Source organism: Arachis stenosperma, chromosome 3 (genome assembly GCF_014773155.1).
Source record: "Arachis stenosperma cultivar V10309 chromosome 3, arast.V10309.gnm1.PFL2, whole genome shotgun sequence".
Lineage (NCBI taxonomy): Eukaryota > Viridiplantae > Streptophyta > Magnoliopsida > Fabales > Fabaceae > Arachis > Arachis stenosperma.
The window spans coordinates 6,351,279-6,369,129 of NC_080379.1; the positions used below are offsets into that span (position 1 = coordinate 6,351,279).

At 33.9% G+C, this 17,851-nt stretch overlaps 2 protein-coding genes across 3 annotated transcripts; both read right to left on the reverse strand.

Moving 5' to 3' along the window:
* Positions 1-9,926: 9,926 nt before the first annotated feature.
* LOC130969378 (eukaryotic translation initiation factor 4B3) lies at positions 9,927-12,073 on the reverse strand. The gene is made up of 2 exons (XM_057895062.1): positions 10,811-12,073; positions 9,927-10,273 (listed from the first exon to the last, which is right to left on the reverse strand). The coding sequence occupies exons 1-2, from the start codon at positions 11,983-11,985 to the stop codon at positions 10,228-10,230; spliced, it is 1,221 nt and encodes a 406-aa protein (XP_057751045.1). The 5' UTR covers positions 11,986-12,073; the 3' UTR covers positions 9,927-10,227.
* A 1,750-nt stretch (positions 12,074-13,823) lies between these two features.
* Positions 13,824-16,733, reverse strand: LOC130970843 (probable magnesium transporter NIPA6). Of its 2 annotated transcripts, none has more exons than XR_009082109.1 (9): positions 16,454-16,733; positions 16,167-16,223; positions 15,968-16,058; positions 15,701-15,861; positions 15,472-15,599; positions 15,225-15,362; positions 14,710-14,802; positions 14,464-14,636; positions 13,824-14,377 (listed from the first exon to the last, which is right to left on the reverse strand). XR_009082109.1 is itself a non-coding variant. In XM_057897042.1 (9 exons), exons 1-9 carry the CDS (start codon positions 16,575-16,577, stop codon positions 14,283-14,285), a joined length of 1,005 nt encoding a protein of 334 aa, XP_057753025.1. In that variant the 5' UTR covers positions 16,578-16,731; the 3' UTR covers positions 13,824-14,282. The 2 variants fall into 2 exon arrangements, 1 of the variants encoding a protein (XP_057753025.1); XM_057897042.1 differs by having other exon boundaries at positions 14,464-14,581; positions 16,454-16,731.
* Between the last annotated feature and the right edge of the window lie 1,118 nt (positions 16,734-17,851).

Here is a 17,851-nt window from a genome sequence, read left to right on the forward strand (position 1 = left end):
TGTGTTCATTTATAAATATTTCTATTAATATTACCTAATACCTTAATTGTGTTAGTAGTTTAACTATTTAACATATTTTATTTTAAAATAATTGAATCTTAAATTAAAATATATTTGTATTTGTAGCTGAAATACTTAAAAATTCATAAAATTAAATAATATTATAAATTTTAGGTTTAATTATTCTATTGGTCCATACAGTTTTGCAAAATTTTTAATTAGATCCCTATACTTTTTTTCCTTTTAATTGAGTCTTTACACCAATTTTTTTTTTTTAATTGAGTTCCTATATTTTTTTTCCTTTTATTTGAGTTCCTGTACCAATTTTTTTTATTTTGGTTTCTATACAATTAAGCCAATTACTACTAAAAGAGACCTAATTGAAAAAAAAAATGATGCAAATACCCAATTCAAAGAAAAAAAAAATATAAAGATCCAATTAAAAATTTTACGAAACGACTAACAGAATAATTAAACCTAAATTTTACACTAAACCGTCAAAAACATTAGAATGTAACTATATTACTTCAACCATTTGTAATTATAAATCTATTAATAATTATTACTTGTAAGAAAAAATCCACATTTTCTAAATTACAAGTCTGAAATTTTATGAGAAATACAAAAGAGGAATAATATAATAACTCACACTTCAGCTCATTGTAGAAAGACAAATTGTGTAAACAAACTAAAGGATAATACACAACTTGTTCCTTTATTATGTGTATCAGTGTATCAGATGAAATGTGTGTTTAAATCAGTTACCAAATCATTCTTCTTTTAACAAAATTATATGAAATTACATTTTTGACATAATTTATATTCTCATCCATAATTTAATTAGAACTGTAATTTGCAATTGTAAATCAATTCACTCTTTAATACGATCATGAGGTATTAAAAATAAAAATGTTACACATTTTATGAGAAGACAACTCTTCACTTTTAAGTCTTGAGGTAGATGATTAACATTCACTATACATTTAAGTCTTTTTGATAATTCAAATTAATCTAAATCCAACAAAATTTACTTCCACAATCGTCGCATGAAATCACACATTTTTTCTCTTTTTTCGTGTTTTTTCTTTTTTTCGCGCATTATTTTTTCTTTTTTTTTTTGTTTTATTCAGCAAAAAAATTATGAGAAAATGAAATAGGAGTAAGAGGAGATTATTAAAAAAATAGTACCAAAATTTTTTAATAATAACATAGAAATTACTTAATTTTGACATAGAAATTTTGTTACAAAAATATAAAAATATCTTTTTTTAATGCTGCATTTTTTTGCTTTTTATTATTTTTTCGTCTTTCTTTTTTCTTTTGTTGTTCTTTATTTTTCTTTTAGAAGCATTACTTCTTATATTAAACTTAAATGAATATATCTATATTGTATTGTAATTTTATTTAATTAAATGAATATAGGTTCACACTTATTGTATTAAATTCTTGCTATAAACAAAAATAACATCAAAATTTATTATATAACGTAGCGAAATTAAGTAGAACAAGTGTAAAAATTTGAAAGTGAATGAATAGTGACATTTACGCATAAGAAGAAAACGACATATCTGATATATAAAGCACATAAATTTCTAAAGAATAATACTAAAATATCTTTATTCTAACACCGAAATTTCCAACTAAATGATGTGATAGAATTAAGAATTTTTTATTTCATGAAGACTTGAATTGAAGATTCACAAATTTTGATAGAAAAGAAAATAAATGAAAAAATATGCAAATAATGTTGCAAAAGTAAGCAAAATAATTGCAAAATCTAGAAAGAGAATGAATGTTATTACTTACAAGAAAAAGATGATGATAATGATGATGACAATGAAGATGGAGGAAGAGAAGAAATTCAAATAAAAAAAAGAAGAAGAAGGTGGTGGTGGTTACAGTGATGACTATAACGAAAGAGAAAACGGTAGGATGTACAGAAGAAGTCAAGTTAACAACTTAGTTGGACTTGATTAACTATTTTGTTTAGTTGCAGAATTTTTCTCTAAAATTAAATACTAAAAACTACCTAAAGCAAACCTATCAAAATTATTTTTTTCAACAGTTTCAGTACATTGTCTCACAATAAACACAAGTTCAGAACAAAACTTTCAATGGTAAACAAAAAAGTTTGATATCCAATGTTCCTTTTCCTTTCCAATTCTGTTATAACTCAGCAGGGACAAAATTGATAGCTTCTCAGTTTTCTTCAACCTGTTCATCCTCCACTTTCTCAGCATCAGCACCGCGTAACACAAGAAAACATGTCAACAATGTCAAAATTGGGTATATAAAGCGCAAATGGAAACTCCAAAATAGAGCAAAGATCTTCCTCAGATGGATCAACCAAGCAGAGTTCTCCTCAATGAGAGACAGCAAACTTATGAACGTCAATACAATGATGCAAACTACAATGTAGCAGAAACAATGCAGGAGGAGTAAAGAGAGACTTTCAAATTATCATAAGCACCTTCTTTCCTCAATGGTATTAGATGATAAAGAACTAAATAAGTAACATATCACACAAGTCAATTGGTTTAGCAGACAAGAAGCAATCAATTAACTGTTATCAACCCTTTCCACTTTTCCTTTTCTCCAGAGGGCAGTGTTTTATTCTATCAATATCATCAAAATCAAAATAAGTCTAAAACTAGTATTATTTTTTCGTTTTTTTCAGCACAAAAATTTTATTACATAGTACATAAATTGTTATAGAACTCAAAAATTATTATAGAGTACATAAATTTTTACACACCGTACAAAAAATTTTGCCATAGCACATAATAAACTTTTGCACAAAAATTCATTTGATGCAGTACAAAAAATTTTTTGTAGTGTGGATCAAAATTCCTGTACTATATATTAATTTTTATGCTCAATATTTTTACTGAACATATATAGGAGAAGAAAGAAAAGACTAAGATAATTATAATGATGACAATAAAAAAGAATGAGGAGAAAAAAAAAATAAAAAAAGAAGAAGAAGGCGGTGGCAACGGTAACAGCAATGACAGCAAAGGTGGCAGCAACGATAACAATGTTGAAGAGAAAAATGCACAGAAAAGAATAACCAGAGAGGAGGAAGAGGAAGAATAAGCAGAACACATATGAAGGAAGCAAAAGTACGTACCAGACTTGGTTGGAGAGTGGAGACTTGATTTAAAAAATTATTGCTTAAAAAATGCTTACGCCTAGCTTTATTGTTTTACTTTAATTCTAACTAATTGAACAGTGTAATATTAATGTAGAATGTAGTAATTATGCAATCGATTTTTGTACTATCCCATAGTGGTTAGATAGAATCCCCCTTTGCTTTCATGAAAAAAGGAATGTGTTTATTAGTTTCATTGCATATAATGAATGAAAATCCAAAATATTATTTATGCACAATAAGTTATTTCTGTTTTTAGTAAATAATTATTTTGGCACATGAAAAATTATATTTTGAATAAAGGACATTTTTGTCCCTAACTTTTTTTTGTGATCATTTTCGTCCTCAAAAAATGGAAAATACATTAAAGATCCTGACCTTGAAAAACGTGGACATTTATGTCCTTCCGTTGAATTCAGTCGTTTGCAAAGGACGGAAAAGGCTAAGCTGGCAGAGGTGGCGCTGAAGTGGCCGTAACGGAGGGCAGGTGGCATGGACCATTTCGTAACAGGACATATAAGTCCCTGGAGAGGAAAACGACGCTGTTTCGTCTCCTCCCCTAATCTTTCAAATTTGTCTGCCTTAATCCCTAGTCTGCACAGAAACAGCGAAGTGTGTGTTGTGGGGAGTGGGGGCAGAAAGAAAATTCTTCCTTCCATGGTATCTGAAAGGGTATCATCAAGGTGGAGGTCAGGTCGGCTCGAGCTCGCATCCTAACGAGAAGGATGGCAAACATGGCGTCTCACCAAAGTTCTTCTGTGGAGAAAACGCAGTCCTTTTCATGTCGAAGATGCGAAGCAATCCGGACAGATTGTTTCTGGGCTGTCCCTTTTACAAGGTATGGTAACGAAATGTGATGCACGTGTGGTTGAAGATGTGTTAGGGTTACTAGTTTTTAGTTCTTGAATTATGTAGGTTGTTTGCTGCAGGCAAGACAACTTTATTGCAAATTTTTTGTGTGACTTGATGAGCACATTGCTGGACTTGGATTGACAGAAACAAAGTATGTGGGAGAGAAGGAATTTGTGGATGTAGAAGATTATCACAAGCAGCAGGACATGGATATGAGGATCAGCTTCTTGGAGAAGAGGATATTAGCTCTAGAGATGAAAAGAAAGCCAATAAGATGGTGTATCTGTGTCATTATCATTGTGTTGATTTTTGCTGTTCTAAGTTGTAAGAGTTGATAAAGGAATAAAAAAGTATGTTGTATTGTTGCAGCAATTATCAAAATTCAGTGTCATTTATATGAATGATTGCATTGCCCTGTACATATTGTGTAAGGTGTGGACGAAATTAAAGTTGGTTCCCTAATAGATAACATATCATTGCATTAGTGATAAAAAAACTGGTTTAGTTAACATCCATGTTCATCTGACCCACAAATGGTGTTCAAAAAGTATGGGACAAAAAACTAAATTGTATGTATTACTTGTCAAAAATCATTACATAGACAAAAAAGTTATCACAAAAAGCACTTAATCCCTAACCATAATAGTACTAATACAAAATAGTCCTTAACTCCTTATAATACAAAATTCCACTGTAGGGTTCTTACCTCTGAACCTGGAGCAGATTGTGACAGTGGAAGCACAATCAGTGACTGGGAGGAGGTAGCTGCTTTCTTCCTAGGGCGCCTTGTCTTCGGCTTCCAATTTGGGTTGGAAGGGGCTCCTTTACATGTTTTGTAGTTGTGGCCCTTCTCACCACACTTGCTGCAGGATACAACGAATGACCTCTTCAGTTTTCCTTCTTGCATGAGTGGCTCAGTATGATCCTTTTGCCTATTATGAACCTTTGGCCGTTCAATTGGCCTTTTGATAATAAGTGGGTTTGGCTTCGAAAACTCAGTTCCTACCCAAAATTCTGGACTTGGAACAGGCTTAATACAGTGTGCATATGTCCTCCTGATGGACTCCATGCATAGCCAAGGGTGAACATAGTCATGAGGTGTGTCATGTCTCTTCCTAATGACAGCAAATGCATGTAAGCAAGGCATGCCTGAGGTAATGCAACGAAGGTGAGTAATATAACCAAAATAACAGTAAAGGGGATTCAAATCAAAATAACAAAGAAACTGATCATACTCATCATCAAACTCTGGAAACTTTTCACCTCTGCCTTCATCATCAGATGATATGGGAGTATGTAAGTCTTCAGACTCATACTCAAACATGATCTCCTCCACCTCCGTCGAGAGCTCACTGACATAAAATCCACCTCCGACTGCATAATCCGACTGGACATCAGGTCCTTGATCCCCTGCTTCACTACATGCATAAGTCCTATTCCCACTGCCTTCCCCTCTTTCATTAACCCTTGTGTCAAATTGTCTTTTCTTCTTCCCTTTCGATAAACCATTTTTTCACCTACTCCTCTTACGAAGTTCCCTCCATGATGAAAGACCGAAACCACAAACACGTTAACCATCTGAAATTAACGAGTGCAGAACTAGGATTAAAAAAGAAAACAAAACAACATATGAAAGAAACTACATTGCCCGAACACAATCCCTCTCCCTAATCCTACACAGGACGCAATACACCCCTTTTTCACTTTCTTTCTTACACTATAAACATGCAAACACATTGCCTTCCTAGCTAAGCATCGCAATCTTACCTTGTGCCGAAGACAGCAGCCACGATCTCAGACCAAGCTTCTTCTCAGCTTCTGCCACCAATGTCATGACCCGAACCAAGCCATGACTGGCGCTCAAGGGACAAGTCCCTCAGCAAGCCAAACGACCAAATTTTTCAGAAAAACGGACAGAATCTCCTCTGTTTCTAGGACCTTACCAATATAAATATTAACTCCCTGTATCAATAATAAACCTCCATTTACAAGACAACAACAACAACATACTCCAAATTATATCCACAACCAAATATATCCAAAATACGCATCATATATATATATATATATATATATATATATATATATATATATATATATATATATATATATATCAAGTTGATAACTAGAGTATATAGTTAAAACCATAAGTCTTACATAACCAAATCATAATCACCACCTAAACAGTTCAAGATTCAAAATAACATAACCCACACGAGGATCCTGCCTGTGACATATGGAGCATTGACATAATCTAGATTTTTAGCAAAGGTTCCATTACATAATTACTTAACCCTTGGAAAGAAGAAGGGCTCACCAAAATGACTAAGATCTACTGAGGGGCAGGTGGAATGGAACCTGGAATGACTCCTGTATCTGAAAAACATGGGAATATAATAGGGTGAGTTTTGCAACTCAGTGAGCAAACATTACATCTATAACCCACACGAGACAATACAGAATTTACCTTGAAAATTATATTTCTTTTCAGAGATGAGGAATTCATATTAATTAATTATACAAACATTAGATAAATAGTTAAGCGGATGAACTGAAATGGGAGTTCTCATTTCAGAAGTCAAATCAAATCAAATATTACACACCTAGGGCGGCTCCACCTCTAAGGGTAGCCCTTTCCTCTAGTGTGCCCGTACGGTATAACAGATCCAACGTGTGGCCTACACGTTAGGCTAGCAACGCCCCTGCTAGCTGAGGTCTGAGCCAGATGCATCTAGGTTAACGTCATAACCGCCGTTAACTACGGTTTTCTAGTCAGAGTCTCCCAAACCAATCCAAACCAAATCACTTATAAAAATCTCTAGTGCTTATAACATACTACTAAATTCCATAGCAAATCAATATATATAGGATTGCATACTAAAATTTAATTAAAATTTACATAAGGTCAAATAAGAAAACATTTATACTTTACAAAATATATAAATATCGTCTCGTGTGTATTTTTATAAAGTTGTAAGTTTCACAAATCAATATTTATTTTCAAAAATTCAGAAATCACAATAATAAAATATTTTCAAACTCCAAAATTAATGATTCAACATAGATATTGATAATAATATATTTAAAAACAATTATAGATATAATATCCACTCACAACTTGATTCAAAAGAACCGGAAGCAACTCTGAGCGCGTCAACGAGCTACCAAATGATGTCCAATAATTCTACAACTCTAAAAATATGACAATAATGATATTTGTGAGCTACTAATATTGTCAATTAATATAATCTTACTCACCTTGACAAAAGCCCCAAATTTTCTAACCCTAATAACCCTAATTCGGATTTATACATACCCATAAATATATAGATGACAAAAATTGGGAATATGGCTAATTATTGAGTCAAAGAGTTACCTTGAAGCCTCAATAATAATTGGAACTCAAATTTGAATGCTTCCTTCACTCATTAGTATGAGCTTCTTGATTTGGGGTTGTGAAAAATAAAAATTTACTTTGGATATAGATGATATATTAAAATAGAGATAAAATAAAAGGGTAAAATGAAATCTGGTGTGTTGTGGTTGGATGAAGATTTTGAAATGAAGAAGATGGAATGGAAGAGGAGATGAAGGAAAAGAGAGGGTTTGGTTTTGATTTGTATGAAGGAAATAAAAATAAAAGAGAGAGGGAGGGATCAGGGAAGGCTCGAGAGAATAAGGAGGGGGAAGGGGTTTAAATGGGGGCATGTGCCACCCACGTGACTATGCACTTCTGTTTCCTTTTTTTTTTCCGTGGGTATAACAACCAACTTCAAACCCTGGCCTTTTGCTCTTCTACGTGTTGTATTTTTTGGAGGGAGAAACAGAGACGAAGGAGTTTGATCGTCTTTGGCTTAGGGTTTTCTGTAATTCTCTCACTTAAGTATGGGTCTTCTGGGTATTGTATATGGGGATTCAACTGTGTTTGGAGAGGAGGAGACAAAATGGCGTCGTTTTCGTCTCCAGGGACTTATATGTCCTGTTACAAAATGCTCCATGCCACCTGGCCTCCGTTACGGCCATCTCAGCGCCACCTCTGCCAGCTCAGCCTTTTCCGTCCAGTGCAAACGGCTGAATTCAACGGAAGGACATAAATGTCTACGTTTTTCAGGGGTCAGGAGCTTTAATATATTTTTCATTTCTTGAGGACAAAAATATCTGTAAAAAAAAAAATCAGGGACGAAAATATCCTTTACTCTTATATTTTTGTCAAAATAAATGTTAACATTTATTTTTGACAAAATAAATTTCAAAAGTTAGGTACTGTTTGATAAAATGTTAACTCTTTACTCTAGATGTTAACGGAGATATCTAAGTGGCATGTTAAGTACTTACTTGGAGGTTTAGATATGAAATTATAATATTGTCCTTTTTTAGATGAAAGATTATTAAACTTGAAACCTCTATTTCATTCCTTCACATTTCAATTGACTTTCATTGACTCACAGAGTCACAGTAAAAATCTCATCTGATAAGAGATCGTCGTTATTGCATTCAGCATATGTTCAGGAAATACATATTCCTTTCGGATATAATTTCAGCATTCAGCATATCCAAACCATCATACAGCAACAATAATATTATCACTACCTAAATAATGAGAACATGTTCATAAATATAACCAAAGCTACCCCAATTACAAGCAACAATAACAAAGTCTTTATCCTCCTTACGTGCTCTTCAATCACAGATGACTTTATAGCTATGTGTCTTAGATTTTTTTAATTGTCCAAGCTTTCCATTCCTTCGCTCCTTCCAACATTCAGTTTAATTTTCTTAATCTCTTCTTCTAATTCATTAATCCAAACAAAATACTCACATCCTATATTCAATTTCTATCAAAATAGAAAGAAAAAAGAGAAAGATTCAACAAAAAAGAAGAATCACAAACTCTGTTTCGATGGGTATCATTCAAAACAACATAGCTACCAAGAAAGACAACAAAAAAAACCAACGCCCAAGATTGGCCCGAGTATTCAATTTTAGCATCACTGCCTCCTAACAGCAAAAACAGGTTCCATCAAATAATTTTTCCCTTCTTTTGGTGCAGCCCTCATAATTGTTCTAGCAGATAGAAGTGTAAATCAACCCCACATATATCACTCTAACTCTTCAAGTAAACACTTAATGTGTCACCTAGACATCTCCCTTAACATCCAGAGTACGTTAAAGCCATTTTGTCTGTGCATATTTTGGGATTTATTTTGTCAAAAATAAATATTAGAGTCCATTTTAACAAAAACAGAAATTTTTGAATGCCAAAATAACTATTTACTATTTCTGTTTCTCATATTTATTCATTGGCCGCCCAAAAATGGCCCAAGCATATGATAGAAGATGAAAGAATAAGGATAGTGCTAGGGAGCCAATGGTCACCCATACTATCCAAAATAACTATTCGGATATCAGGGATAGGATCGAACCCTTGATCTTTGGGATCTAGAATTCTGATACTATGTCATGAACCCACTCATCCCAAAAGCATAACCTGACAGGACAATGTAACACTAATGGTCATATTTCTAATACTTCCTAAACTTCCATTGTACATATTGTACGCTTAAGTCATTGGCTCCCTATACTTTTGATTCATATTTTCTTCTTTATACATGTGTATGGAATGAAATATGTGTTTACATCAGTTACTCTATATTCTTCTTTTAACAAAACTATGAAATTACATTTTGACATAATTTCTATTCTCAAAACCATAGTTTAAGCGAAACCGTAATTTGAAACTATAAATCAATTCACTCTTAAACTAATCTTATAAAAAAGGAAGCTCTTCGTGTTGTTTGGGATATAATTTGCAAATCAAAAATTCATTTTATCAGAAGAACATCCCTTTTCACTTTTAAGTCCTAAGGCAGGTGAACACGAACAGCAGTCAAGGGAAGAGGAGGATGAGGAAGACAAACATGAATACAAGAAACGGCACTTCACCACCAATAGAAAACTTGTACATATTATAAAATAGTGAGACAACCAGAGTAACAGTGACAAATTTGGTTACCAACATAGACATAAATTAAATACTAGAGAGTAAAGACTACCTAAAGCAAACCTATTAAAATTATCTTTTTCAACAGTTTCAGTACAGTGTCTCATAATAAACACAAGTTCAGAACAAAACTTTCAATGGTAAACAAAAAAATTTGATATCCAATGTTCCTTTTTCCTTTCCAACTCTGTTATCACTCAGCAGGGACAAAATTGACAGCTCCTCAGTTTTCTTCAACATGTTCATCCTCCATTTTCTCAGAATCAGCACTGCATTAACACAAGAAAACATGTCAACATTGTCAAAATGGTATATATGGAGAAAATGGAAACTCCAAATATCTTCTTCAGATGTCTCAACCAAGCAGAGTTGTCCTCCATGAGAGACAGCACCACTATGTGGTAATAATCAAATTTAAAGATAATGCAAACCTATGAGTGGCATGATGCAAATGTAGCAGAAACAATGCAGGAAGAGTAAAGAAAGACTTTCAAGTTATCATAAGCACCTTCTTCCCTCAATGGTATTAGATGATAAAGAAGCAACACACAACTGAATTGGTTTAGCAGACAACAAGCAACTCATTAACTGTTACCAACCTTCTCCACTTTTCTTTTCCCCAGAGGCTGTGTTCTATTCAATCAACATCATCAAAATCAAGATAAGCCTAAAACTAAAGTACCTAACTGCACTATCAGATGTACTAACAAGCATGCCAATTTCCAAAATCACATCATGAAACAACTAATAAAGCCTTGACCAATGTACAACTACTTGGTTGATAGCTTACTCTATCAATGACATACCTTTTGGGACGACCATCATCAGATTCCGGCTTGCTCTCGGTCTCAGATTCTGCCTTCCTCTCTGTCTCGGATTCCGGCTTCCTCCAACTCCGTTCAGCCCTGGCTTCAGACAAACTAGAACCACGTCCATTGCCAGAACCAAAACCCCTCTTTCCAAAACTCTCTTTTTTCTCAGCAACCTCCTTAATCTTCATGCTCTCAAGCTGCTCATCAATCTTCTTCCAATCCTGCCCCTTCTCCGCCAGCACCTCCTCCCTCGGTCTCGCCTCGCCGAATGGGCTCGGACCCTTTGGTTTCACCACATTACCATTACCATTACCAGCACCCTCCTGGCTCTCATTGTTCACAGGCGCTGTACGAGGTTGCAGAACAAGCCTAGGTCTCCCACCACCACCCTCACTCCTCTCACTTCCACCGTTAAATTCAACCTTTTTCTTGTTCCAATTATCAGAATCTGCGCCGCCGCTAGACCCAAACCCTACCTTCCTCTCTCTTTCAAACCCAAGACCACCAGAACCGCCGTTGGAACCGAATCTCCGACTCTCTGACGGCACAGAACTCTTGTTCGTAACCCAACTATCGGATTCATCAGCACGCGATTGGGAATCGAAAAAACCGCTCCTTTCCCTATCCCTATCCCTTTCCCTCCTCTCGAAACCGTTACCGACCGTTGATTTCTTCGCGGCGGCCCAATTATCAATCTCGTCGGCGCGGGAAGGAGCCAATTCGCGATTCGAATCCCTAAACCCACCGTTCCGCCTCGGCTCGTCAGAAACCCTAGAGGAACCCCACCTCGAATTGGAGGAATCATCACCACCACCGGAGCTTCTGTTGGCGCGGTCACCGCCGTAGTTCCTGAAGCCTCCTCCAAGACGGTTGCGGTCGCGGTCGAGCTCCTCGGCGGTGCGCTGGCGCGGACCGGTAGGGAGCACGATGGGATCTTGGTAGTCGGTTTTGGCGGCAGTGAACTCAGCAAGGGAAAAGGTCTGGCCTTTCTTCTTCTTGGGTTTTGCGGCGGCCGCCGCAGCCAAAGATGGGAAGTCGGCTAGTGGTTTTCCGGTGAGGGCAGTTTCGTTATTGTTGCTAGTTTGCTGTTGAAGGAGCTCAGCTTCATGTTCCTCAGAATCCAAAGCCCACGCACCTGGCTTCGACCACGCAGAAACGGTAGCCGCCATTCTCAACTTCTTCTTCTTTCTCTCTCTCTCTCTTGATTTGCTTGCACAGCACAAAGGTTTTGCGTTTTTTCGGTGGAGAAAACGGAGGCGCGAGGGACATCATTATATATGCATCAAACGGTGGAAGTTATGACTTTGTACCACCATGCCTGGTCATCATTATCAACGGTTCAGATTAGTTTCTTATCTTTTTTCAAAAAAGAATATATATTCTCTTGGAAAAAGTTTTCACAGACAAGGTTTAAGTTAATTTGGTATTAGTTATTGGTTATCCTATCTGATCTCACATGATTATCTCATTAAACAACAAATCTTTATAAAATATTTTTTTGTTTTAACCAACTTCGTTAATCTTTATTGATTAGCCAAGTTATAACTGTTCTGGACTAAAACAATCTGCAAATTCAACTGAAAAACAAAATATACAGCTTACCATACTAATCTTAAGCTCTATTATTTAATATTTATTATATTGTTTTACGACTCTTCTCGTTGTATCTCTTTCTCTAATATAATTTTGTATAATAATTAAAGTAAATATGGATAAAGATTCTTTATTGTTTTTACTATTCATTTATTATCTTTTATATTGAATTGATAATGATATTTTTTAATTATGATTTATTAAAATATTAATTTTAAATATGTTACTGTTTAATTTGGTGTACAGAAATAAAAAGGTTCAATTTTTAAGAGATATATAAATCGGATCATCTAATTTTTGTTTTAAAAAAAAAAAGTGAAAACTCAGGTGCAGTCGACTTTACGTGAAATTGATAGTTGAGAACCGTTAGATGAAAATTTAGTCAAATCAGTCAAATTATCCAATGACTCTCTGTTATCCACTTCACGTGAAATCGACTCCACCTGAATTTTTACTTTTAAAAAATTAAAAAACTTAAAATACAAAAATTGGATCCTCTAATTTCTATACCTTTTAAAATTTTAAAAAATACAAAAAATTATAATATTTGAGTATATTATTCATCTCCCTTCTATAAAGAAAAAAATTAGCCTTTATTATTGTTATCTTCTTCTATATTGTAGTTTATTTTATTCTTATCTTTTACATAATAAAATGTGAGAGAAATTCAGTATAAAACTTTTTAAAAAATATCATTCATAAGATATAATTTTTGAAAAAAAATTAAAGATGCCTGTTAAGATTGCTTAAAGTATATATTTTTAAAAATTTTCTTCAATAAATGTACCTTTAAAAAATTGGAAACTTCAAATTTTTTATATTCTTAATACAAATTTTTCATATTTAACGCATTAACAATTGCTTTCATATTTAATACATTAAGACATATGTTAGCTAAATCAGTTACATTATTTAGATTACAAAATATTCCATCATGTTGTATCAACTTATGAAGCTCATCATATATTGTAATCCTTTTCAAGAGATTCAAGCTTTTCTCCTTATCTAATTATCTTAAAGAATAAAAGCACCTAGCATTTTATGGAGTGACGGATTTCTCGCCCATGCTTACAATGGTTAATTCAAAATAAAATTAAATTAAAAAAAAGGCCTTTGACAAAGGTATAAACCATATTCAGATTAACAATATGCGTAAGTTAGCTTAGAATCGAAGCAACACTTAAAAGAATTTTACGAAAAAAATGCAAAAACCTAAAGTACGCTAAATGCGTCACCACTAATCCACTAGGCACACTTTGTTCAGACCACTGTAGATTCTTCTACACATTCCTGAGTCAACCATCATGTTAGATATGTCATCTTCCTCTCCTAGTGCGCTTAATCTAACGTGTTAAACACAATAATGATTGGAAAAAAACAATATGATTCTTGTTGCAGAAGATCTCAATAAACATTTCAACGAAACAAACTGATACTATTATTTGCCACCACCAAGGAAAATTATCAACATAATTCAATAATCAATTGAAAAAAATATAAAAATATATACATAAACAAGTGCTGACCTACCACCAAAATTGTGAAAGGGAAAATTACACAGGCTACTATGGACATTATATCACATAGCATGATATCACTTCAAAAATCTGAAACTTTTTGAGACGAGTTAGCAATCCCCATTTCGGCCGTTGAACTGCACCGCATTAGACATTTTGAGATCACTCCAAGGAGGGTGGAGAAATGGTCAGAAAACTTTAGCACTCCGGGATGCTTGAATTCAAGCTCCAAGATCAAAGACATGAATGCAATGCTCGCTGCAAAATGCATCGTATCATGAGCTGGGCTGTGTCCAAATTGTTATTCCATTGCTGATTCATAGAACTTGCTCCATACATCAACCTCACAGGAAAAGTCACTGTTCCCGAAAATCCGAACCATGTATAAGGATCAGGTGTTCATCCTCAAGGCCCTTCATTGAATCCTCGCCAACGTAGAATTTTAAGGTCCCTGAATCAAATAGACAAGTTACTACTCTACAGCATAAGGCAATCAACAAATTCGTTAGCAAACAAAGGGGAATTGGCATGCATTACTTTGCATATCGGACTCTTCCTGTTTTCTGGTAATATGCAATATCATTGTTCCTGAAAGAATGGTGATGAAGCCACATATCTCAGACGCTATGCTGGTAGCATCCTGACCAGACCAATCCTGCATGGAAGCTCCATGAAAGTGAGTACTGAAGCTCATCACATCACATCATGGTCTTCAACAACAAAAAAGTTTTGCAAAGTCATAACGAGAGACAGAAATATGAATCTGTTATGATATTATCATACCTTAAACATTATTGCACTGGCAATAATGGTGAGAGTTGTGAACATAACATAATATACAGGGGAAACAATAGCTGCATTGAATGTATCCAGTGCCTGAAATATAGTTGGAAAGTGAAAATATGCTCAAAATTTTTTGCCATAAACAAATGATAACGAGATTGATACCAGTGGGATGCCAACCATGGAGAACAAGCTATAACTAAACATAACTAGTTACACCACTAAGTGTACACCTTGTCTTTTCTCACTTCTTATCAATCACTTTTTATACCAAAATGGAAGATGTACGTACAAGGTAAGGTATACAGAAAAGTGATGCATACAATGCTCTTCTTTAATTTAAACATTTTAAAAGAAGCACTTAGGAATTAGGATACTGCTCGGTGAGGTGTCCTCTTGAAACAACTCTATAACAGAAAAAAGAGTTGTCCGGGGAAACCATACTAGAATAAAGAACAATAAATAACTCATCCCAGGCAGGCCAAATCAGCAAAGTTGGATAACTGTGTACTCACCCTGTTAAGGTAATTCAGCTGTGTGATAACACATATTGCTGAAACTGTGAGAAAAAACCAAGTCTGAGGATAAGCTATTTGGTTAATTCCATCAAGTGTTAGCTTTATTGCAATACCAATGGCCTTGATGCTCACAACCTGACATCATTGCAAATTCAAAATTGACAAGAGCAATATACCGTTAGTTCATGTGTTACATTATCCACATAAAACTTCCATTTATGCGATCGGCACAAAACATAATTACCGTAAATGAGCCCATTAATGAACAAATTCCCAAGTAAACCAGCATATTAGACTGTCCATAGCGAGGCTCGAAGTGTAAAATCAAAGCCAAAACTAAAGAAATTGTTGCCACGGCATAAAATAGGAATGCTGTTAAAAAAAGAAAACATCAATGACATTAGTTAATGGACCGGACAGTAAAGCAAGGAATAATCTTAATACCAAAATGTAAACAGGAGCAAAATAGCAACCTGGTTGAGTGGCCAAATCCCATATTTCTTGGACAGAAGTCGGAGTTTGCTCTTGAGGAGCATGGATGACAATGACAATTGATCCCACAATGCAGGACAGACATCCTAAGACCCCCATCGTCTGAAGCCGCTCATTCAGCAAGAAGTGAGCCAAAACAGCACTACAAGCACAGAACTGAATGTTAGTTCTACCAACAATAGTCACAACTCACAGCATTCAAAACAATTAACTACTTAGCATTTTAGCTAGACTAGAGATCTATGTACCTGACAATAATACTGATCGCGCCAAGCGGCGTAACCAGTATTGCCGGAGCATAAATATAAGCCACAAAGTTTGCTACCTCCCCAACAATCACTGCACCAAAGTTGTTCCAGTGTCCAGATGTAATCAAACAGTCTCATTCTCAAACACACAACCAAGTAGGGAAAAAAGAAAAAATAGGAAGGTTCCTCCAAAACTTACTTGAAACCATGCCAGCCCACCAAAGTGGCTCTAGTAAATAAGTATAACCACCAACACCTGCAAATTTCAATAATAACAAGTTCAAATTATAATGTAAACATAATGCTATCACCAGAAAATTAGCATTAGGTTTCATATGGATCTGATCTAAAAATACAACCTTGACAATTAATAACAGATAGACACAATTGGGAAAAAACATAATTAAAAAAAAAAAATCCGAATCCCCAAATTGATTTTAGAATTGAATAGGTAATACTAGGTGGAATCAGCATAGAATTGAAGACCTGCACGAGTGCCGGTGGCAGCAGCACGCTTGAGACCCTTCTTCTTGAGGATGAAGCTAGCACCAATGAATGCACTCGAACCCAACGCCAAAGCCAAACCCGTCGAGTTTTCCGAAACCCCCATAATCTCTCTGATCTCTGTAATCTCAAGAAGAAGAAAACCCTTGAATTATGAATGATTTGTGTGAAAACTGCAATGAAGAAACGTAGTCTCTCTCTTTTTTGCTTTTCTTCAAAACTGAGACTCTAATGAGATGAGAGTTGAGAATTGACTTGTCAGAATTTTGCGCCGTAAAACCACGGAACTGATCCTCTGCTTCGCCAGATCATGGTACACATGCGCCTCCGTTGGTTCGTTGATGCTGCTGTACCGCGTTTTAGGTGTTTACGTGTCACCATCCTATTGGTTTTCTTTTACTGTCTTATGCTGCAGTTTTTTAGTTCATACTCAACGCGCAAAGCGCAACGGCCACAAGCAAAATTTCATAAACAAAGAAATAAGTTTTAATTATTCTATCTTATAATTTTATTAAATTTTTAATTAAATTTTTATATCTTTTTAATTAAATTCTTATATCATATCTAGTTTTGTAATTAGATTTTTATTGTGATAATAAAAAATATTCTGTTAATCTATATAAAACATTCAGTTATATATTAAATATATTTATTTTGTTTAGTGGAATATTATGTTAATTCTAATGTTTTTGTTACGATATAGACTTAATTACAAAATCTGATATAGTATAGGAATTCAATTAAAGAAACAAAAAAAATGTAAGAAGTTAATTAAAAATTCAGTTAAACTATAGAGATTTATAAAATAATTAAACCAAAAAATAATTATTATTTATCAAACTATACTGCTGATGGAAATAAATATTCTCACACAAAAATTTTAAAAATAAGTATAAGAATTACTTTTTAATTAATTAACATTAGTTAATCTTTATTATAACTATTTTTTAATCTTATTTTTTTAGATAATTTAGAGTTTAGTGTTAGAATTTAAAATTTAAGATTTAGAATTTAAAGTTAAAATAATTAGTTGATATTGATCGAAAAAAATTAATTATCTATCTTAATTCAAAAAATAAATACTAGTCTATAAAATAGTAAAGTAGTAAAATTTAAAAAATAAAACAAATATTGACCGATTATTAATTAAAAATAAATTTAATTCATAATCTTTTTTCGAGATTATATTTATACAATTGGTCAAAGAGTGTAACATTACTGATCAATTAGGATTCGGTCAGATTAAATTAATTTATTAATATACTCTAATACTTCAAATCTCTTTAAGTATTGCTTAATGTTACTAATTTAAATAAAAATATAACATAAAATTAGAAGGGGAGAAACTATAATAAAAGTATACTAGCATTTTCTATACAT